Source organism: Paramisgurnus dabryanus, chromosome 3, assembly GCF_030506205.2.
Source record: "Paramisgurnus dabryanus chromosome 3, PD_genome_1.1, whole genome shotgun sequence".
Lineage (NCBI taxonomy): Eukaryota > Metazoa > Chordata > Actinopteri > Cypriniformes > Cobitidae > Paramisgurnus > Paramisgurnus dabryanus.
Genome location: NC_133339.1, coordinates 27,290,101 through 27,313,278, shown reverse-complemented (window position 1 = coordinate 27,313,278; position 23,178 = coordinate 27,290,101). Strand labels below are relative to the sequence as shown.

General features: G+C 38.0%; 3 protein-coding genes across 3 annotated transcripts; 1 reads left to right on the top strand and 2 right to left on the bottom strand.

Moving 5' to 3' along the window:
• Positions 1-4,308: 4,308 nt before the first annotated feature.
• Positions 4,309-8,117, bottom strand: fzd2 (frizzled class receptor 2). Its single transcript, XM_065277931.2, has one exon. It carries the CDS (start codon positions 7,879-7,881, stop codon positions 6,229-6,231), a length of 1,653 nt encoding a protein of 550 aa, XP_065134003.1. The 5' UTR covers positions 7,882-8,117; the 3' UTR covers positions 4,309-6,228.
• Positions 8,118-9,661: 1,544 nt separating this feature from the next.
• Positions 9,662-17,631, top strand: moto (minamoto). The gene is made up of 7 exons (XM_065278860.2): positions 9,662-9,778; positions 10,140-10,294; positions 10,381-10,494; positions 12,223-13,870; positions 15,360-15,494; positions 15,623-15,803; positions 16,340-17,631. Exons 1-7 carry the CDS (start codon positions 9,683-9,685, stop codon positions 16,540-16,542), a joined length of 2,532 nt encoding a protein of 843 aa, XP_065134932.1. The 5' UTR covers positions 9,662-9,682; the 3' UTR covers positions 16,543-17,631.
• Positions 17,632-17,677: 46 nt separating this feature from the next.
• Positions 17,678-22,057, bottom strand: ccdc43 (coiled-coil domain containing 43). Its single transcript, XM_065274144.2, has 5 exons — positions 21,846-22,057; positions 21,357-21,450; positions 20,983-21,118; positions 20,635-20,684; positions 17,678-19,669 (listed from the first exon to the last, which is right to left on the bottom strand). The coding sequence occupies exons 1-5, from the start codon at positions 22,017-22,019 to the stop codon at positions 19,482-19,484; spliced, it is 642 nt and encodes a 213-aa protein (XP_065130216.1). The 5' UTR covers positions 22,020-22,057; the 3' UTR covers positions 17,678-19,481.
• Positions 22,058-23,178: the final 1,121 nt, after the last annotated feature.

Here is a 23,178-nt window from a genome sequence, read left to right as displayed (position 1 = left end):
ACACACACATACAGACTACAAAGGCCAACAATAGAGAACTCATGCTCACTCTCTTCTTCCACACATGCACGCACTCACATTAGCATGCTTATACTTTACAGGCTTTATTTTTGCCTCTGGTTGTGTTTTCCCATTCTGCTCTCTGTTGGGACAGCACTGTGTATGCTAGCCTTGTCTCTCCTCCTCTCCTCTTAGTGACTGTGGGTGGGAGTTGCATTGTAAATTCCTAAAGATGAGCCATTTAAAATGCCTCTATTAAAGCCCTGACGATCAGAGACTCGACTGTCAGGAGCCAAAGCTGTTACTCATTACCTGAAGACTGAAGACTCGCATTACAGCTCCACCCTAATGCCTGAGCCTCCGCCCCAGGTCAGCCCGTGCCAGTCTATAGGGCGCCTAAGGGTGCGCATCTATTGCACTGCAGTCACGTCACTGAAAGATCTGCAACCTCTTAATCCAGATACACCCATATCAGTTGTTAAACGCCTGCTTTCATAAAGTAAAACTAAAGTGCAAGAAAGTAAAACTACTTACAACTTACACAAAGAGCATATAGCGTATGGTCAGGAAAGTTTATGAGGCTGCAAAGAAAACTGTGTTAGCAAACAAGATCAGATTTAAAGGTTGGTGTAGAATTGCATTCATTTCTCTTTCTCATTGGTTAACCAAAGAAATCTTTTTGGTTAAGCTAGTCAAGATGCCTGGTGACACCAGCATCCTTTGGTGAAAACCAGCAACCACATATTACCAGTTTACCAGTAATGCTAGTCTTTTAGTCTTCTGTGTCTTTGTAAACATGCTTTCTGTACTTTTTTGTTTTTTTTTGTGGAATGAAATTGAGATTGCAATAAACCTCAATGACATCATTCATTTTATACCACCAAATCAACAGCGGTTCTGCACAATTGGTTCCCGGCACTGAATCATCCTCTAAAATCTGAATCTCTTTTAGATCTCTGCTTCAGTCCATCAATCTGTTGTCAATCTCAATCTTTTCAACTCACAGACGTGTTTGCTCACACAGAAGGCCATAATTATCCTCGCTGGGTGTCCTATTCTGTAAATAGCCATCACACACAGGCACACAGTCATAACACAGCTGTCGTCACTTTTCTAAACGGCAGCTGCTAGTAGAAGTTATTGTTGCCACACACTTACAAACATCGAGACTTCCCTTTGGTAAATCCACCCACAGACTCAGACTTATAAATTAAGACAAAGAAAATGCAATCACGCATGCACAAAAACATACAAAGATGTTAAAAAAAACATTTTAAATACTTGGTCACACATACAGCAACAATTAAACACAGGAAGCAATTGTCACAGAGGAAGGTGGGAGCAGGAACGCTACCCACTTCCTGTTTGCATATACCGTAATAAAAGAGGCCAATAGTAACAAAGATAGATACAGATAGAGGGTGTTTATATGGTCAGGCAGTCAGTGGTTAAGACTGTACTCTCACCGCCATTTAAAACACCTGCTGAATAAACAGAATCAGACCAATATCCCAATTCATAGATGCTGGTTTGGTGCAAGTGAACACATATCTGTTTGTGCATGAGTGTAAATGTGTGTTTGTTTTAATCGCCATGTGATCTGATGGTTAGCATTCCTCTGCCCACTATTTAGCTTGCCCATTCCTGTCCCACGAGAGGAGATGAAAGCTGCATAATTCCACGTGCATAAAAAGAGTGAAAACATACACAAATCAGAAGATCTAAACCCGGCATGCCTTTTCTATTAAGCTGATAAATGTTAGTTTTGTCTAGATTTTCCCGTTGCTATGTCTGCTCTCTCCAGCTTACATTTACACTGCAACATAGCATAACATGTTTGAAAACAGCTATATACTATAACTGCAACAACCTTTGAGAGAGAAACACACAATAAACACTTTGATCTGCACGTTTCTCTCGGGTGCGGAGGTCTGGGAAGAGTTCAGTGTACACTAAAGCTGAAACTTTTACACTGGCAAGTCATCAACATTTTTAACGCATGCCAAAAGCGAGGAGCCAATCCCCTCAGCATGCATTCACATCTTTTAAAGCAGCGTGAACTAAACTAATACAGATGCAGGAGGAGTATTGTCACGCCAGGGAGATTTCACCTTTGAAAACTCCTTGAATTACAAATTTTACAACTCATCTTGTTGACAAAAGGTTAAGAATATAAACAGAGATTTTAAGGAATAATAGGATGTAATCTGTAACTCTATTTTATCATTAAACACATGCTGACATTTTGTAAAATATTCAACATAAAAGGAAAGAGATGAGGCGGTGAGACTCAAATTCTCAGTTAAATAAGCTCTTAGCTGCTTTTTTCATTTTTGGCCCTGGGTTACAAGACCGAATGCTTTGTTCAATGCTGAAACATAATCTCTCAGTGTACTACAATGCCATTTTTTCTTAGTGCTTGTTTGTCCTGGACCAAATGAAAGACATATAGAAAGAAAAATAGTTGAGAGGGTAATGTGGAAACTCAACACTGCATTGCTGTATTTTCCACATTATCTTCCCAACCAATCTTACAAAACCATAATGGAAACCATTCCAGCACCCAGCGTTTTATCACTCCATTGTTTAGTTGTTATGTTAAACTTTTTCCCTCCCTTCACTTTTTATAGAAAAGCAAAACAGAGATTCTCATCATCAACTTGAACCAAGCTCAAACTTTTAGGCAGATCAGCTATCTCATACACACACACACACATTTACAGACAGGATATATGCTGTCACTGGGCCAGCCAAATTCATAAGGTACAGTCAGAGCAATATACTTGGCCACTGGCTCACTGCATTCTTTATTTCATCTGAGAAAAATAAAGCAAGGGAGAGATAGAGAGTTGTCAGTGTATTGCAAGTTAAAAAAAGTAAGGAACACCATATAATAATAGCTTAAAAGACACCTGGGGTTTCATTATTTTTGAAATGACACCCAAACAGATAGCCTGAACTGTCCACAGTTTTAACATTTATATCTTTTAGGTTATGAAATACCTTTATATCAGCAGTAACAAATCTGGGACATCTGTTTTATCTAACCTACATCTCTCAAGACTCCCCTGAGGGATCAAGTCATCTACCACGAGAAGAATTAAAGTGATGACAGACTCTGCAGAAGTATTACTGGAGATATGAATACTTTCTCATCTGAATGTACTGTTGAGCTGTCAACAGTATAACAACTATCTCTGAATCTTCTGAGAAGTCAGCAATAAAAAGTAAAATAATCTCTGCTTGGTTAAGAGGAGGTTGAAAGTAGGAATTGAGGTGTTTCCAGAACAATCCCAATTTTAGAGACAACTCTCAAAGCTCGAGACGCATTTATCGATAGAAAGAGAGTAAATGCCTGTGGTACTTTTCCTAGTTGCTAAGATTTAGGGTGGATCTACTTACTCTTTCCCCTTCATCTCTGCCATGACATCACTATCTCCAGGAGCCGAATTACCGCTCTTTATCTTTCAGGGAGATTCCAACAATAAGACTGTGTGTTCGTCTTTGTCTAAATGTTTGGAGAGATTATTTTAAGAGGCAGCGGGCTATCATTTTACATGAACAGTAAGAAAATCCACAAAAAAGTTCCATTAAAGAGCACCTATTGTCTGATTCATGTTTTTAAATTTCCTTTGGTGTGTAAGTGTGTATTAGTGCGTGTAATGATATGTATAAGGTAGGCTACATACCCCAAAGTAAACGATGACGCGAGTTATCGTTTCCAACATAAATCTCTTTTCTTGGACTAAAACAAACACACAGATTGTAGGCAAAAGTTTACTTCATGGGATTGGTGATGTAGACAAGACCGACATTATCATAATTCCTCCCGCTTCCAACTCACAGCCTGTAAGTTAACTCCTGTCAGCCAGCCAATCTTTCAAACATGATAAGGAGCGTTACATTTCCGGCTGACGTCAGAGGAACTCAGGCCAATCACAACGTACAGATTAGCTGGCCAATCAGGGACACGGAGCTTTTAAAATCTGTGCGTTTCATGAAGAGTGTAAAATCTGGAGCCACAATGTAAAAAATGTACAGGATGTGGAAAATAATGTGTTTTTTAACCATAAACCACGCAAACACATTGTATTATACCAAATACACAAAATAACGTTGTTTTTTTGTAATGAAATAGGTGCTCTTTAACACGGTCGTCGCTGTGCTTTAGTTTGTCAACATATTGTGCCATGCATAATTTGTTTTACTGAATGCATTTAACAAAAAGTTCAAGATGACATTTTAATCTAATTTTGTGATCATTGTTAGGGCAAATAAACACCTGTCTCCAGCTAAATTTCTGGCCTCCTCATTTTATTTCTCAGAATAACTTTACTTCCATTATAATATTACAAAGCCTGATCTCACAGGAAATCATATGTATTTTATGAGTTGACTAATTCATACAAAGTGCATCATATAAAAATGTATGATTATCATAAAAAACAAACAAACCATGAAATCCCTCCCCAATGTCACGGGGCAAACGCATTAACATGTGGTCATATGAATACGAATTAGAATACCTCATAAAATACAAGTCACAAGATTGCATTAGAATATGTTTTCATCGTTCATAAGGGCTATATTTTGGACAGAAAGCCAAAATAATGGTGTCTTATAATTATATCAACATGCAAACTCATAAAACCCATGATAAGGAGTGTGTACATGCATGATTTGTAGCAGTCGGCAGGAGTTTGTATAAGTATACAGATACAAATCTAAACATCCAAGCCTTTCTAACCACATTTAAATAAAGCATATACAGAACCTCGAAAACCATGTCGCTCTTTGCAGACTTTTCCTATACCTGTATATAGTGTCACGCACGCACACACAATGAACATTTGAGGTGTATGAGTGAATGAGCGCAAAGGAAGAAGGCAAACATTGTATGAAAGGCTGCGCATGAAATTGGCTGCCCAGAGGTATGCATTAGATTAGAAACCTGAGCTCACAAACAGACACTCACAGGCTAAACCAAGGAGAACCCAAAAAACCAAGCAGTCGGAAGACAGGGAAAGTTTGTGGAATAAAACCCTCAGCAGTTTAGCTGTAATTCATAACAGACATCAACTACTCTAGACCTACCTTACCTTTACTGTTAATCTATAAAGTATATGCCTTCACAGGAATGATTGAACAAAATACCAATCATTGCTGTTAATGACTTTATAAACGGTTATAGGTTTTTTTCTTTATGTGACCAGATTTAAGGTACAGTATTGGTAACAAAAAGTCTAATGTGTAGCTCAGAGTGCAAGGCAGCCTGGTTTGTGACATAAACACACATTCATTTTATCATGTGCTTTTCATTTCTTTCCACATGCCTCAGCTCGGAGGACCATGCGAGAACCATTTGCTCCTCAATGACTGCTTCACACCGCAATCAGACAAAATACGGTGTTTAATCAGCACTCTCTTTCACTGACTCACGCACACAACCATTCCAAACTCTCAACTTAAGATGGTGGTTTCAAACGCTCAATTACATACAGCTGGATTACATATTTGAAAAACAGAGTTACTCTTCAGTCTCTCATACAACACACAGCACAGGAAGAGATTTTCTTTTACTGGTGTGCTAAATATGGCTTAGCAGTGATACATGGCAGAAAAAAGGAAGTTATATGTACAGCACTTTTAATTTGAAACAGATGGACAAACATAAGTACAGAATGCTAACTGATATGAGACAAAGCGAGAGAGCTTGAGAGAGAATGGTGGCTAAAAACAGGAATATTTATCGCTGAAACACAAAAATGCAGATTGGCTTAAATACAAATATATAATCATGTTCAAATACAGATTTTTACAAAAACTATTTACAAGGATTTAAGTACATTTAACAGTATTAGATGACAGGCCTTTTCAGGCTTTCATCCCCCTTTAGGTCTTTGCTCTGGCATTTGCTGAATTCCCAGCTGGTATCTCACTTTCCAAGCAGAGTTTTTATGGCCAGCAGCTTATGAGAAAAAAAAAGGGGGAGTGCAGAATGGGGGAGGAAAACACTTGGTATCAAATTGGCCATGTTTGTTTGGGGAAACCAAGATGGTTTTACATTCTTTCCACTTGAGAGTCCAAGAACCCAAAATGCTCCAAAAGTCTGGAATCTGACAAACAGTACTTGCAGAAAATGGGCATGTATAATTGCTTTAAACATACTGACAACTGAAGGCACTTTATATTTGATTTTATCAGCTTGTACTCCTAAAATTCAGGAATTCACACCGTAGTCTCCCCTTGCCCGCCGGTGGTCAAACGCGTGTAGAACTTTCTCCAAGAATGCAGCGTCTTCCCGGACCAAATCCAGAATCCTGAAGTGATCCCTACAATAAGAGTCATCAGGTACTTGATCATAAAAACAGTGAAGTCGGGGGTCATGTGTGGAGCGGGCTGCATGGGGCAGGGAATGGCCAGGCTCTTACAGTTTGTACTGATCCAGCTCCTCTCCCAGTGCTGTCTAAAGGCCTGCTCGTAAAAAAAGCAAGCAATGACGATGGTGGCCGGGACAGTGTAGAGAACCGAAAAAACGCCTATGCGAACCATCAAACGTTCCAGTTTTTCTGTCTTGGTACCGTCGTGCTTCATAATGGTGCGGATGCGGAAGAGCGACACGAAGCCGGCGAGCAGGAAAGAGGTGCCGATGAAGAGGTAGACGAAGAGGGGGGCTAGCACGAAGCCCCTCAGTGGATCCAGATTTGTTAGGCCCACAAAACACACACCACTTAGCACATCTCCATCAATCTGTCCCATGGCAAGTATACTAATGGTCTTTACGGCTGGAACGGCCCAGGCAGCCAGATGAAAGTACTGCGAATTGGCTTCAATAGCTTCATGACCCCACTTCATACCCGCAGCCAGGAACCAGGTGAGAGACAGGATGACCCACCAGATTGAAGAAGCCATACTGAAGAAATACAACATCATGAAAAGAATTGTGCATCCTTCCTTTTTTGTACCCTGAACAATGGTTTTATAGCCATCAGGAAGAAAGCTCTCATTACACGCAGCCTTATCGCCCAGAAAGTAGCCAGCGATGTATGCGATGGAGACCATGGTATAGCAACCAGACAGGAAGATAATGGGACGCTCGGGATATTTAAAACGTTGCATGTCCACTAAGTAAGTGGTTACAGTAAAAAATGTGGATGCACAGCAAAGGGAGGACCAAATGAGAATCCAAATACGAGCAAATTCGATCTCCTGGTCAGTGAAGAACATATAAGCCCCATGGGATTTGGAGGACTCGCATGGAGCACCGCAGTCCAACTCACCCAAAAACTTATAGCTGAGGTAGGATGGCACTTTAAGCATTGACGGACAGCGGAAAGGTTTGTCGGGCGTCGAGTACAGATGAACACCGGGGGTTCCCGGTATAGGCATATGAACGGGCGACACCGTGGCCGTGGAGTCGTTCTGGCCCACGCAAATGTGCCCGTCTCCCAACACGGGGAAATGTTCACATCTCAGCCGCTCTGGCCATTGAAACCCGAACTTGTTCATGAGGGCCTCGCAGCCGTGCTTTGCCCTCTCGCAAATGGAGCGACAGGGAGGAATGGCTTTCTCCAAAACCGTGCATACTGGTGCGTACATGGAGCATAGGAAAAACTTCAGTTCTGGAGAGCACTGTACCTTTACTAACGGGTAAAACTGATGAACCTCTAACCCCGCGTCCTCTTGGTTGTAGTGGCCAACCAGATTCGGCATTATAGTTTGGTTGTAAGCGATGTCCGTGCACAACGGGATTGTTATGGGCTGACAGAATCCGTGTTCGGGAAGAGCTATTCCATTATCTCCATGATATTGTCCAGACGCCAAGAAACAGCACGACAGCAGCACAGCCAAAAACGGACAGAAACGTCTACTCGTCTTCATTGTCCCTGAAAGTTCCGTAAGCAACTGCCGCTTAACTTTCACTTGGCATCGTTTTAGAAAATCTCGAATGAAAAGACTCGACTAACAGTCCACGGACTAACGTAAAGCGCATACTTTGCGATGCATATCTGTTGCGCGCAAAAGTGGATACATGACTTTTCCCCCTTTGTCCGTCAGACTGTTTCAAGTTCCCCCTGGGCTGACTGCTACTAACTTTGAAGGGAGTACGAGAAGGAGGGATTTTGGGGGTCTTGAAACAGATCCCCACCCTAAACCTTCATCAAGGTCTTCTGACCAATTGAATCACGGAATATCAATATCACCACCATATGCCATTAGTCAACTAAATCTATCTATCTATCTATCTATCTATCTATCTATCTATCTATCTATCTATCTATCTATCTATCTATCTATCTATCTATCCATCCATAAAATTACGATAGACTAAGGCTTTATCGTTAATTAATTTTTTTAATGCGAAAATTACGATTAACAATTAAATAAAACAAGAATTTAAAACATTAATCAAATAATTAAATATAAAATACTTTTATCTACTATACTGTCTACCAGTTTTGGAGGTGAAATAGTGATCAAATGTCTGAAAAACGCTCCATCTTTAAGAAGCAGTGACATCTTGTGGCTATTTCGTCAATAGCAGTCTGTTAGTCTTCGTGTATTTTTAATGTCCAATTAACAATTAAATAAAGCAATAAATTCACATATAAACCACATAGTTAGATTAAAAAAATTGTATCTGCTATGTGTTTCAGTAAAGTTATCGCTCGGTTGCTAAGCGTATACGAAACTCTGCAGGCGATTGTTTTATAGGCTTTGATTGGCTAATTAAAAGTTGTGTAGCCAATAGAATAACAGCAAACAGTTGTCCGCTCCAGATGCTTGTCTTCGCGGGGTAGAGGGTTGAGAAGACACCCGGCAGGAGCGGGAGCACTCCTGTGAAGAAGTTTGACTACTTGATTGGGTTAACGTCTTTAATTATTTTCGCCATAAATCAGCTGTATGATTAATTAAAACAATCGTGGACACATATATTTATTATTTATATTGAAAGTAATTTAAAGAGAGAAGCTATTAGCCGCTGCCAGCGAAATTCATTGTCAATGGAGGTAAGAGCAAATTCTGAGGGAAAAGTTCTGGTTAACTTTGTCAGCCTAAAAATGTTAAAATGTTAATTGTTTACCGACCAAATATAGATATAAATTACGAAGTGTCCAAGACTAGCTAATTGCAGTATTCAAAGTAATAAATGAAAGGCACCGAATAATCACCCAAATATCGACTGGTCAGCCGAAAAAAAAAAAAAAAAAAAAAATCACTACAAGGCCTCATTTGACTAGATTTGATGTAACGTTAACGTATAATAACTAAATGGAAAGTGTCTTGGCAATTTGGCATGTTTATGATTATATGCGAGGATAATGAGAACCCCTTTGTCAAGCCTTTATTACTGCAAAAAGACAATTTAGTTTTGAACAGTCAGTGAATCCTCGTCACCATTTTGCATATTATGGATTGCCTTTTACTTGTTTCCAGCACGCTTCTATAACGTACCCATTCATGTGATTACTGCTCACATTGCCGTGTTGTTTCTTGAGGGTTGGGTAGATTTAGATATTTATCTTTTTTTTAAGCTACAATAGTTGAAGTTTTGGTTATCTAAGCAGTCTCAACAAGTTATATGCAAATAAAGGGTTGTCATGACATTGATTGCTTTTCGGTAGATATTATTAATATAATTATGTCTGATTTCAATTTTCTGTTTGAGGTTAATAATGCAATGAAAAGTAAAGTCAATGGGAATTCAAGTGGAGCAAGAAATACGTTTGATCGGTTTCAGAATGGAGGACCAGACTCATACTTTTCCCCTTACAAGGTACAGGTGATAAACCATACTAATGGCTAACATTTTAACAGATTATACAAGAATCCTTTCAGTAAACTGATTTGCCACTCTTGTGTAAAAGGAGTGTGCAATTTTGGTGTGTATTTATAAGTAAATGTATTGTTATTGTAACTACTAAATTATTCAAATGTTATATATCAAATACATTGATATAAATGTCATATATCAATCTCCATGTTTAAATAGAATACGAGTATGAAAAATCTTTTCTAAAATAAAATTTTATAGTAAACTAATTCAAAAATATCTTTTTTAGTATGAAATAGAGAGATCTATTGTTCTAAAATAAATTTCTCTTGTCTCATTTCTTTGTGTTTTTCTTTATTTCCAGAAAAGTTTTAATGATGGCAGATGCCTGTCTCAGTCTTCCAACTTTTTATCGGACTGCCTGTTGCAAGACTATGCACCTCTGCCTTACACAGTTTGGTCAACTCTGGAAGACGGTTGTAAATCAGTGGATTGTCCTCAAGGCACGCCTAATAACAGGTTTTTTGTTACTTTTAGACATATTAATAATACATTGTATATAAGGGGTTTGATATTTTGCACAACTAAAATATTATCTTTCAAAGACATCTGATAGATGGCAGCAGTTGTGGAAGTGAAGCCGATCTTTATGGATTAGTGTCAAACATCTTGGACGAGCCGGATTCGATGGACCCATACTCCTCACATTTCTCAGAAAAGTATGTTTCTCCTGCCTTGGATAAAAGAAGTAAACCATTATTTCTAATTATTACTGACATGACAAAACCACCTGCTTTTCATACAAATAATAATTCTTCTAAAACAATGTTTAATGATATTTCATTATTTGTGACCAAATCCAATTATGAGATGAGGAGAATCAAAGTTTGATTTAACTAATTGATTTCACTTTAATTTAAATCTCTGACATGCTCTAACTCAGTCAGTATTAAATATATCAAGGTTATATTTTCACAGAGTGTTCCTTATATTATGTAGGATGATTTTATGTAGAAAACGGTAAATCACACAAAAAACATGTTTTTAGCTAGGTTTTACATTTCTGTAATTTGACTGTACATGATAGTCTTTTGTATGTACACATAAGCTCTGTCCCAATTCGAAGGCCGAATCCTTCGAAAGACTGGGCCTTTGAAGGATGCAGCCCCCGAAGTTCACAAAGCAAACTGAAATGAGACAGTCTAGCCCAGGGGTTTTCAAACCTGTCCTGGAGGACCACTAGTACTGCACAATTTGCATGTCTCCCTCATTAGACACACCTGATTTAAATCTTCAGCTCATTAGTAGAGACTGCAAGACCTGAACTGGGTGTGTAAGGTAACTGAATGAGGTGTGTCACAAAAGGGAAACATGCAAATTTGCAGTACTAGTGGTCCTCCAGGACAGGTTTGAAAACCCCTGGTCTAGCCTACAGAGGATCCATAGCTGTGTCACCTGATCAGGCCTCCAGACTGCGACCATATTTTTTTGCAGGTGCTACAATTTTTGTTTAAGCGGCTGCATTGGTGGTAGCGTTGTAGCCAGATGCCGTTCCCAAGTTATAGTCTGAGAAACTTCAGAACCAAATACCAGGGTACTCAAATGGCAACACTTGAGCTCAATTTATTGGGTTCATTGCGGCCACAACTATGAAAAGAAAGAACACTCCCACGAATTTGATTCGACCCACTTTATATTATTTATGATAGAGTCAGACGCCTCTATGAAGTAGTGACATTATTTTTGGGCAACTGTAATGTGGCATACTGATGTCCAGCAGTGCTCAATGTAAGCTCTCAATTAATCTATTTAAAACATGACGTTAGTCTATATAATATAACATTATTATACACTAGTCAACATTTGAAGTGGATCAAAACCTTTTCTAAAATTTTCTTAAAAACCAATATCCAATACCCGTTCTTGTTTTAGGACAAATTTGGTGAATGTTTTTGATCCACTTCAAATGTTGACTACTATAGTTGACATAATGAGAATAAAATGTGTACTTAATGAATGTTTATATCAGTAAGGTTAAAATATGTAAAAAGAAAAAAGATTTAGCAAAAAGAAGCATACAGTTTTTAGTTTTACTGTTTACAAAAGATGTAGTAACTAGGAGTATGGTAAAGATGCTAATAGAGATGATTATCCATAAACAAGACATTACTGTATTAATTGGCAAACAACATATTTCTGCATTAAACACATTTGGATGTAGATTCAATATTTCTTTTTTTCTTTCCCCCACTCATGACTCTGGCATGGGGACTCAATTTGGTAGCACCAATGTAAGTCCTGGTATCACCAAGTTGCTGCTGTAAAACTTGGAATGCAGCCTTTGGAGATCTCAGCCTTCTAATTGAGACGCAGCTTATTATTGTGTTTATGCACATAAGTGTATTTTTAGGTGATACACATGTTCATATAAATATATTTATTTCTAGCAGGGCATCGTCTAGTCTGAAAGGTGTTTGGTCTCCAAAGTTAATGAGAGAGGACAGCCTACAGTACTTCAATAATGAGGTGCAGGTGCCACCCAGCACTGGCTTCCCATCAAACCAAATTTGTGCTAAACCAGTCAGCAGTGTCTGTCATCAGGTTGCAGGCAGAGAATCTCATCAGTGGTCTGAACCTGAGAATATCAACGGTTTCCATTCTTCTGTGCCACCCTTTCATTTCTCCTGCAATGGAGAGGCTGATACATATTTTTCCCCACCTCAAAATCTCCCTTTTCCCCCAGGCTTAAGCCCAGCGTCAGCTTTAAGGTCTTACATGGGTAAACCTGAGTATATTACACCTGAGAAGGATGAGGGATACTGCAGCAGCACTAACTGCCTGTCTGATTACATAAGCAGAGCCAACAACTCAGTTTTCAGTTCGCCCCATGACTTTTCAGCTGTGGGCATGGAAAAAATGAGAAAAGCTGAATCTTTCTCTATGCAGGATGTCAATAAACTGGCCATTCTCTTAGAGCAGGATGGTAACTGCAGAGAATCGTATCAGAACAACTTTCTTGTCCGGAGGAATTGTGAGGAAATCATGGCAGAGCAGAAAAGCCATCCGTATAAAAAGATGTCAGAGCTTATTACTCAGATGCCAAATTTTAAGAGAGAAATGACCCACAGCAATGTGAACCAAGCAGAAGCTGACGCAGGAGCCAAAAATTCATTTTTACAAAGTTATTTTCCTACAAATGATTTTTTGGCGTTCGGACAACAGCCACCTAAACCTTTTTCACCCACCTTCGTCCAGCCAAACAAAGAAGCCAGTCAGATGGGACAAAGTGTGAATCAGTTTCGGCAAACCCTGTCAAATCATTACAAAAGCCAAGCTAGCAATAACATTGAATCACAGGGGTTACCAAAGCTTTTGTCTGGGGTTGCTCCATTACTTCCTTCTCACCAGTTGTTTCAGACTGCGTCAAGAGTCCCAGCAGATTTCAGTCAGGGAAATGAAGAGAAACTACAGAGCACTGTAAGCCAGACCAGTCTGGAGGGTTTAAGGAACGGATTTGGAAATATGGACATTTCAAACTTTGACCTCCAGCTACAGAACAACAAGCAGTCGACAGGCCTCATGGTCGATGGCCGTCTTACTCAGCGATTCAGCATGAAGCCCAAACTTCCAGTTGGTTTTCCTAAGGAGACTGACAAGAGACCTGGACTTCTGCAGAAACCATACCAGGGGCTGGACAGTGTGTACGGCGGGCGGGTCAGATATACCGGAGCTGGATCAAACTCAGCCAAACCCACACCATCGCAGCTTTTCCCATTCCTGTATCAGATGCATGATCCTAGGAAAAATGCATGCCATCCAATTCAGCCTCCACCTCCACTGTCTTATGGAGGCCTTATGCCTGTGATCGACATGAATGAACATTTTGCAAATGGAGATATTTCAGCCCTCAGTCCCTACCTGCAAGAGTTTAGTGTGGCGAGCCAAGCATTGGGGGATGGGGCTTTCCCAGGTTTTATGTCTGCTATGAATTTACCTATGCTTGGCAAAGGACTTGGAAGCCCCAACAGTCAGCTACACTCTTATCTGGAGGAATGTTATGAGCAGTGGAGAATGCTGGAGAAAGAGAGAAAAAAAGTAAGTGCTTTTGAGACATTCATGTTTTTATTTTTAATACACATTCTCAGAAATAAAGGGACAAAAGCTGTCACTGGGAGGATACCCTTTAAAAAACCTTTGGTTGCTTTGGAGCATTTCTCAGATCTGAAATAAATTTTTTAACACACTTTGTTCAACATCCACATCATCAAATCAGTTTTGCACAACATAAATCAAATTCTCATTGTTTTGGACAAACTGCAAATCTTAGTACAATCATGCAGATGATTTTGTATAATTGTCTGCTGTTCACTACATTTTCAGTTGCTAATGCTTATATTTCATCAAAATACATTATACTGGTTCCTGTTGAATAGTGTTACACCCCAAAACATTTAGAAATTAGTTTATTGTACAAGGCATTTCATGCAAATTTGTTGACCTTTTTTTCATAATCTTTTACTGTAAGCATGTTTTTCATAGGTTTATTTAGTCTTTTGTAAATGTGAACTGAATTGATAAATTGGTGTCAAGTGAATCTTGACATTTTGAGATTCCTTGTCACAGTATACAGTAAACTTTTCTAATTTTGTAAAAAAATTGTACTGTAAAATATTTGCATATTTTATATATTTTCAGAATCACAATGTGTGTAATTTGTTTACAGAAAACAGTGAAAATGTGAATTCGTTTAATTGTGTACACTTGGTATATTATATGGCTAAACTGTAGGGCTGGGTATTGATTCAGATGTTACAGATCGATTTGATTTCGATTCACAAGCTATCAAATCGATTCGATTTTGATTCGGGTTCTCGGATAAATTTTTATACTCGATTCTCAATTCAACTCAATGAATATAGATTTAATACAAATACTATATTAATAAAAAAGAACAGTGCAGGGCTCCAGACTAACTTTTTTCACTAGAAGCACAGTGGCCCCCAACTGAAAATTTTAGAGGCGCAACCAAAAAATGTAGGGGCACACACCGTAAATCAACATGCTAACCAAATAATCACATTTCTACAAATTTCCACTGTATTACTAATAAATACTTTGATGATAGATGCAGAAAGTACAATGTCACTGTTTCAAATTCACTGTCATGTCACAAAAAAGGGTACAATTTACTGCTCGCACATGTGTGACTGGATGTAAAATTCAGTGGCATACTTTCAAATTTTGGTGGCAAAATGCCACCATTTGGTGGCATTCTGGAGCCCTGCAGTGAACAGTAGTTTATAAGTGGGTAATTAATAAAAAGAAATTTAAAGCCATAACACTATCGTCGTCGTCTTGCTTGCGAAATCTAAAATGCTTCCATACCTCTGACTTTTTATGTGAAGGGTGGCATCAACGTCGATGAAGCACCTGAAATCTGACCGAACTCTCTGCTCCTCATCAGGGGGCTTCTCAGGTGCTGCAAGCAAATCACTCCGCCCAAGTAGCAGTGCTTTGCCTTCTACTTGGATAAGATGAATCAGATGAATAACTGATGTTTTTTTTCTTATGTGACTCTTAACAGGCAGAAGCTGTTCTTATGATGAATTACCCAGGAAAACGTGTGTCTGTGGTGACCAGCAGCACTTTACCCAAAATTCCTCCAAACCCCACTAGAGTGGACCGACTTATCGTAGACCAGCTGCGAGAACAATCCAAGGTCAGCCTTTTCCATAAAACTTATGCATTTTCATTTGACTATTTATAGTAAAGTGATGTGTTTTTACAGTTCTTAAGGATGTTAAAAATACTCCAGTTCATATTGTGAAATTGCATTGTTTTTTATAGGTGGCAGGTTTGTTGGGAAAGATGGAACAGTTGCGTAGTTTTCCGCTTCATGCTAATATCATCTCAGCGCTGGACAGGCATCTTGAGATCATCTACACCACTCAGGCACGCCGCAAGGATGAATTCATCAATGCTGGCAGCAGACAGAGGCAGCCAGTGGCCTTCTTAAGAGAGGAAAGGGGTTAGTGAGTTACATTATAACAAAAGCAGGAAGTACACATCATATAAAAACTAATTTGAAGCCACAGTCCTTAAGATGGCCAGTGGCGAGGCTTGGAAAAGTTTAACAGCATAGTGACTAAAAATATGGTTAGTTGAGAAGTGTTTTGTCAGAAAAAGCTGCTAAACGCCAACGAGATAATGATATTTACTAAATGCTCTCGGCATGTATTATACGTTCATCAAATACTTTTGCTTCAAGTCACATATTGTCACAAGTACATACTTTACTGTACAATAAAACTGTACATAAACTAAGGGTGTCTCGATTTTGATCTTAAACCGAAATCGATGGAAATTATTGAGGTATAGTCTGACAGACTAAGTACTGACCAAATGTCAAACCTGACACTACATTTAATTTTATACATACCAGTAAGATGGTGTTTTTTTCCTTTTTGGAGCTTGACAGAGGTGCCTATACTTCTGGTCTCCTATGATAGCATTACCTTAATAAGTTAACAAATATTATACACACTTTGTCTTATGCTGTTACAGAGACACTTCTGTTGGCATCTGCAGTGAAAGATCTGTGCAGCAGCACCAGGAAGGCCCGGACGGCTCTTTGGTGTGCTTTGCAAATGACTTTGCCCAAAACAAGCATTTACCAAGAGGAGAGACATGAGGAAGGTATCTGTTCTCCTTTAGGGCAAGACAGTCCTGAGCAGAGAAGCTTGAATATAGCACTGACTGCCCTGTGATAACTGAATGTCAGGTACACATTTGTGTGTGTCTTTTTGTTTAACACAGAATAACATTTTTAGCCTGTCAGAAATGTTGTGATGGGATTGTGTTTTAAAGGGGAATAGATGAGTTATTTATGTTATTATATTACAGTGATATGCAGTATTAGGCTCAGTTGTGGGCAGCTGGTCGAATTCTTAGTTCATTAATATTTATTAGTCTTCTGTGGAAACCACCAATCAAAATACAATCAAATTCTCCAAAAGTGCATACAATTATGAGATCAGTTTTGAATTACTGTCCAAGGACTCCTAATAAACTTCCAGGTAAGAACGTTTTGAGAGAGTAACATGTGCCTCAGGAGACTGGGAGTGGCTGAAAAGTGACAGTTAAAAATTAAAGAGGGATGAAATCAGAAAGAAGGAACCTTTTTATTGGACAATGGTGATAATGATATAGATGTTGCAGCTGGAGTATCATCTGTGACTTTGGAGGATATGGGGATTTTGTTGCCCAGTTGACCCTGAATGTGTATAAATAGTTAATACTTGTGTGTGTTTTGCTTTGGACAAAAGCAATAATTTATGTTAGTTTATTTTAAAGTTTAATTAGTGTCTGCTTCAAAGTAACCAACATCCTCTGCTAGTTTAAAGTCAACTGATACACCCATTCACAAAAGCTAAGGCAGTATTTATAACCAAAGGTTGTGTTCTGGTTGTCCTGTCATTACTTATTTATTTGAGAATAATTTAATTTGAATAAGCAATTGTTTTATAGTGATCTAACTGGGCAATTAATGATAATAATAGTAGATATTTACCTAACTCTGAAAATCTGAATGTGATTTTACTTAGTTACTCAGTTTGCTTTTCTTAAATCTTTCCCTGACAATCTTTCAATCACTATTTTTCCAAGTATGTTTAATATCAATATGTGTGTGATTTAATTATTTTAGAATATATTGAGCTATATACGGAGATATCATTAATGGACTGAAATTAAATGAATGTTACCTGTGAATGTTAAGACTGTCATTGTTCCTATGATGTGTGCTTCTACTGTTATTGCTTCATTTCTCTTTTTTTTGTTAACTTTCTGTTCATTAAATAAACTCGCATCAACAGTAAACAAAAAAAGTCTCAAAACTCAGACTGGTGCATAACACTACAGTTTATTTAAATACAAATGTATTCATTTATTCAAAGATACACTGTTATTTAATGCACAGTGACTAAAAAACTTATTTTCAAGTCAACATTTTGATGAACCTAAAGTGTTAAAGAAAAATTTAGCTGTCAGAAGAGAAGTGTTATGATTAGTTTACCCCATGAACAACTGGCTTGCTTAGTTAGGAAAGCATTTGTAAACAAGTTTCTCACTCTCAAACCCTTTATATCCTATTTTCTAGTTACTCAAGTTTGACCCCTGAATATAGTAAATAGTTTGATTTACCTTAACATTAAAATGTTTCTGATGTACAGAAAAAAGTAGAAGATATGCAGTGTTTGTTTAGATGGAAGCAGGACGTAAAACAGTTTCATCAGTATTGTGTCAGAGCTCAATTTAAGGCTTTTATTGCATACATTAAAAATACCCTAATTAAATATATTCGATGCAAAGCAATTGGTATGACTTTATAACCACTACACATTTCATTTTAGTTGGTCTAGTCTCTGCAAGGTAAAACAGATAATCGATGGGATTTGCATTGTTTACACATTCAAAATGTTTAAGGATCTGGCTGTGATGTACAATCTACAGTTACAACACCATAATACCATGTTTAATTGGTGGTTAAATGGTCATATCAGCCAAAAGTGAAAACAAATGTTCATTCACACAACTTTCTGTTTATTGTAATAATTTTGGAATAATTTAGTGTACAAAAACCTGAAGCTCCAATAAAAAGGTTCAAATAATCAGCATTTAATAGTTAAAAGATGCTAGCAATTAAAGATATGTCTTTGCCTATGAGGGAGCCTGACAGTATACAAGGCAATATGAAAGGTATTGGCACAATACTGTATGTAGCAGCGTCAAATAAATGGTTGTTATTTGTCACACACACACACACACACACACACACACACACACACACGAATTATCACATAGATTCAATGTTATACACTGCAAATACATAATAAAAAACAACCAAAAATAAAGACGCAGACTTCCACCAAGATCTGTTTGTGTGGCGTTTATCAGTACACAGACGTGTTCATAGTTCAGCCCCTCCAAAAAACTGTTTTTCTGTCTTTGGGTTGACTGCGAGCCCTCTTCATATATTGCTACATGACAAAGTGGCTACCTATGGTTTTTTAGGTCGTCTTGAAAAAACAACAACTTGCAATATGAATAAATAGATGTAACACGTCTTGAGTTACAGTATATATATATATATATATATATATATATATATATATATATATATATATATATATAATCACTGAAATGCTAATGATTACCAGCCTGTGGAGAACATAAAAACAGTTGTCAAGGAAAAAGATGGTGTTTTTTGACCCAAGCGTGTTGGTTACCTGCTGGTAGATCTTAAAGGTTTGATCTTAAAAAAAGAAAGTCTAGGTCACATTTCACCCCAAATTCAAAAGAAAATATTTTGCATTATCACTATTATAATTCTGCAAGATAATAAAGACAAATATTTTAGCTTTTGGAGTGAAAAATAGTCTTGTTTTATGAGATACACTTTAAAAAAAGTAGTATAGCATTAAGCACCTGTAATATATGGGTCATGATGACGATTTCATTCATTTGCTGGTGTGTGGTTGATTTAAGCCTAGAAACTGCTTCAATAGGCCCTACATTATCATTTAATAGACAACATCAGACCAAAAACAGAATTCATATTGTTAGTCTGGACATTGTTTGCTGAGGTTTCATTGTATTTTTCCTATTCGCTCATTTTTGTAAAGAACCTTATATAATCCATGCATCTCTATCTCTTGCGTTCTCCCTTCTGTGTCCTTTTCTTCTCTTTGTCCTTTCGCTCCTGCTTGGCCAGTTTGTCTTTCTCACGTTGCATCTTGTCTTGTTCTTTCTTCTTCTGTGCATCCTCTCTAGCGTTATCCCGTTGCTGTTTGCGGCGGTTCAAAACATCTTCAACGTTGGTGTTTTTGAATAGTGCTGGGACTGGCAGTAAAGGGAAGAGTTTATATTCTGACAGATATAAATCTAATCAACTTTTGTTGTATTCTTACAACAAAATCAACAGCGGACACTATACTACAACAGTTACATTAAAGGGATAGTTCGGCCAAAAATGATATTAAACCCATGATTTACTCACCCCCAAGCTGTCCGAGTTGCATATGTCCATTGTTTTTCAGACAAACACATTTTCGGATATTTTATAAAATGTTTTAGATCTTTCAGTTGATTAAATGGGGTCCACCCATAATCCACGACCTTCGTACAAAAAAAGTGCATTCATCCTTTACAAAATAAATCCAAACGGCTCCAGGATGATAAACAAAGGTCTTCTGAGGGTAATCCGCGCGGTGTTGTAGAAATATCCATATTTAAAACTTTATTAACGTAAATAACTACCTTCCGGTAGCTTAGTCGCATCCGCATTCAGGATGAGAGCTTACGCAGCCTACGGAGGCTACTCTGCTGCTGCTCTGTGCCCCCGCCCTCCGAATTTGTCATACGTCACTAAGAAAAGTGCGTACACTACGCTGATACTCTCTCCTGAATACAGAGGAGTCTAAGATGGCGGCGCTACCGGAAGGTATTTATTTTCATTAATAAAGTTTTAAATATGGATATTTCTACAACAACACCGCACGGATTACCCTCAGAAGACCTTTGTTTATCATCCTGGAGCCATTTGGATTTAATTTGTGAAGGATGGATGCACTTTTTTTAACTTGAAGGTCGTGGACTATGGGTGGACCCCGTAACATTACATTTAATCAACTGAAAGATCTAAAATATTTTCCAAAATATCTGAAAATGTGTTTGTCTGAAAAACGATGGACATATGCAACTCGGACAGCTTGGGGGTGAGTAAATCATGGGTTTAATATCGTTTTTGGCCGAACTATCCCTTTAAACCCTACATAAGAGTAATAATGTGAAAAGGATACATTTTTCACTGGGTATCACCACTGCCGTTTGCTCTTCCTCCTCTTCTTCAGTACAAAGGTTAAAGAAACTGCTGCATTGTGAGACACATCGATTCTTTCTTCTTGATAGTTACTCACCCTCTTGTTTGATTTTTTTTTTATTTTGTTAAACACAAAGATATTTTGTTAAATGATGGAAACTGCACAGTTGATGGTACCCACTGACATCCATAGTAGGAAAAACAAATCCTATGAAAGTCAATAGAGGAAGTCAAAATGACAAAATTTTTATTTTTGGGTGAACCATCCCCTAAAATGAGTATCACAGAAATAACTACACAATGAAAAAGACATGCATCATAAGGATATTCCTCTTCATCTGTGACATTCGCATATTGGGCCAGCAGAGCCTCTTTCCTCTTCTTCGCTTCCTCTGACACCTCCTTCTGTTTGACCACAATCTGCGCCTGCTTCTCTATTAGACTGGCAATGGCCTGAACCTCATCTGCAAAAGAGGGTCGCAAAAAATTCCTGTGATTGTACAACTGAAAAATTCCTTTATCACACCGTCACCAAAACAAATAACATGTAGTATATTGTCATTATTACTTTTCAATAGAATAAGTTCACTTTATAAACACGTTGTAGCCTTAATCCTTGATGACCTTATCAAGTTAATTTCAAATTAATCAAATCGTAACTGCAATATGGTTTTCCTTCACCAATTCAGCTCGCTCACTTACCATCTCCCTCATTTCTCTTTGTTGAATTTCTGCTGCAGCACTCGGTCCACTGTTGTAGGATCTGCTGGCAAACCTCTTCTAGGGTGTCATCTTCCTATGACAACAAAGTAAACTCTTATTTACCATTTTAAATTAAAAATACTCTTGTAGAAAAGAAAGACCAAATCTGGAAGGGTTGTTAGTAAACGTGTCCACATTTTGACTTGCATAAACCCACATTAAAAATAATTACCAACACTCCTGGTCAGACGTTACGCAAAGCACATTTAATGCATGTTTTGATGACACCAGGTAAGGGCAACAGGCGTTAGAAGAAATTTCAGTATTGAACGGTTTAACAAAGAGGTATTTAACTAGTAATACAACTCAGTTTACTCCATTTAGTATGACCAGTTTGCAACAGCACTCCATTAAGTTTTTAGTATTCCTAACAGCAGTACTACTCGTGAAACATCCTGACAGCTGAGCTGACATGCGGCATGCACTGACCAGAAAAGCGGAGAGAATGCCCTGTAAAGCGTCTTTTTTCTCTTCATCATTCTCCTCTTCCTGAAGAACACCGAGTATATATGCGCCATAAACTTCTTGGTCTACTTCGAGCGAGTCCAACCGATCATTCAGCCAGTTTTCAAACTCTCCAACGACTTGAGCGGCCGCAGCCATCTTGCCTGGCTGAGGTCCTGATAGTGAGGAAGTTGGGTATCCATGCAGAACGCCGGACAGAAATGTGCTACTACACTCCAATTCAGAAGAAAACGGCTTGCATGATACGAGTGGCGAACCTGGTCGGTAATAATTGTTTTTTGTAATATTAATATTTGCCTATTTGCATTATTTACTTTGCGTTATAATCTTGACTAGATTATATGATGGTGTTCGCTTTTAAGTCATGTAAAGGTGTATTAATGCAGTGAGCCGTAAAGCCTTGAGTTATTTGTTTAAAGACTTAAATGTTTTAAACTTGTATTATAAATAAAGACTGAACACATAATGTTCATCAGCATACTTGTAATAATAACTACTGAGTTTGTTTTAAAACCGAACCACGCCACTAGAGAGCACTGTCTACTAACATAACGCTTTCGGTCGCAGGTGACAGATAAGGATGCTGAATATCATTGCATTGAAGAAACTTACGCAGGTACTGTACCGTAAAAATACATTTTGTTTGTGTTGTTTTTAAATGCACTACCATGTCTGCTTTTATGGCTTTTGAAAAGATTTTGGACACTTCTCACTTGTACAACCAGTTTAACCAACTAAGTAAGAGCTTAAAACAGACTAGACCCAAATTAAACCAGCGTTTGTTTGTTTTGGTGTAGTCAAATTATATAAATTTTATCAGTGAGAAACTTTGAAATACTTCATGAAAATCCTTTCATATAAAACTGTAAAGAGTCTAATATTAATATATTGAGGTTTATACAATACTTCATATAATGATAGATGTATGATGTGTAGGCTATATGCATGTCTGCTTGAGAGTGTATTCATACTTGCATACTTTTTTGTGAATTATAAGAATGAACAAAGCTTTTGACTTATACCGGTTTAATGGGAAATATACAGTATTTTCTATTGTTAAATGTACTAGATAAATTTGTGATATTTATTTGATGCCTATATGAGAGAACAAACGGATGTTCCTAGAATTCAAAGACAAAGTTTGAGGTTCCTGGACAGTTTGAGTATAGCAGATTTAAAATGATGAGAAAGATACTGAGAAAATTTAAGTGTTAAAATGAGAGCCCATTCTCAGGCATAGGGGTCCAGGGTCCCTGGTTATGATGTTGCTTGTGGCTGCGGGTCGCTATTTTAAGTA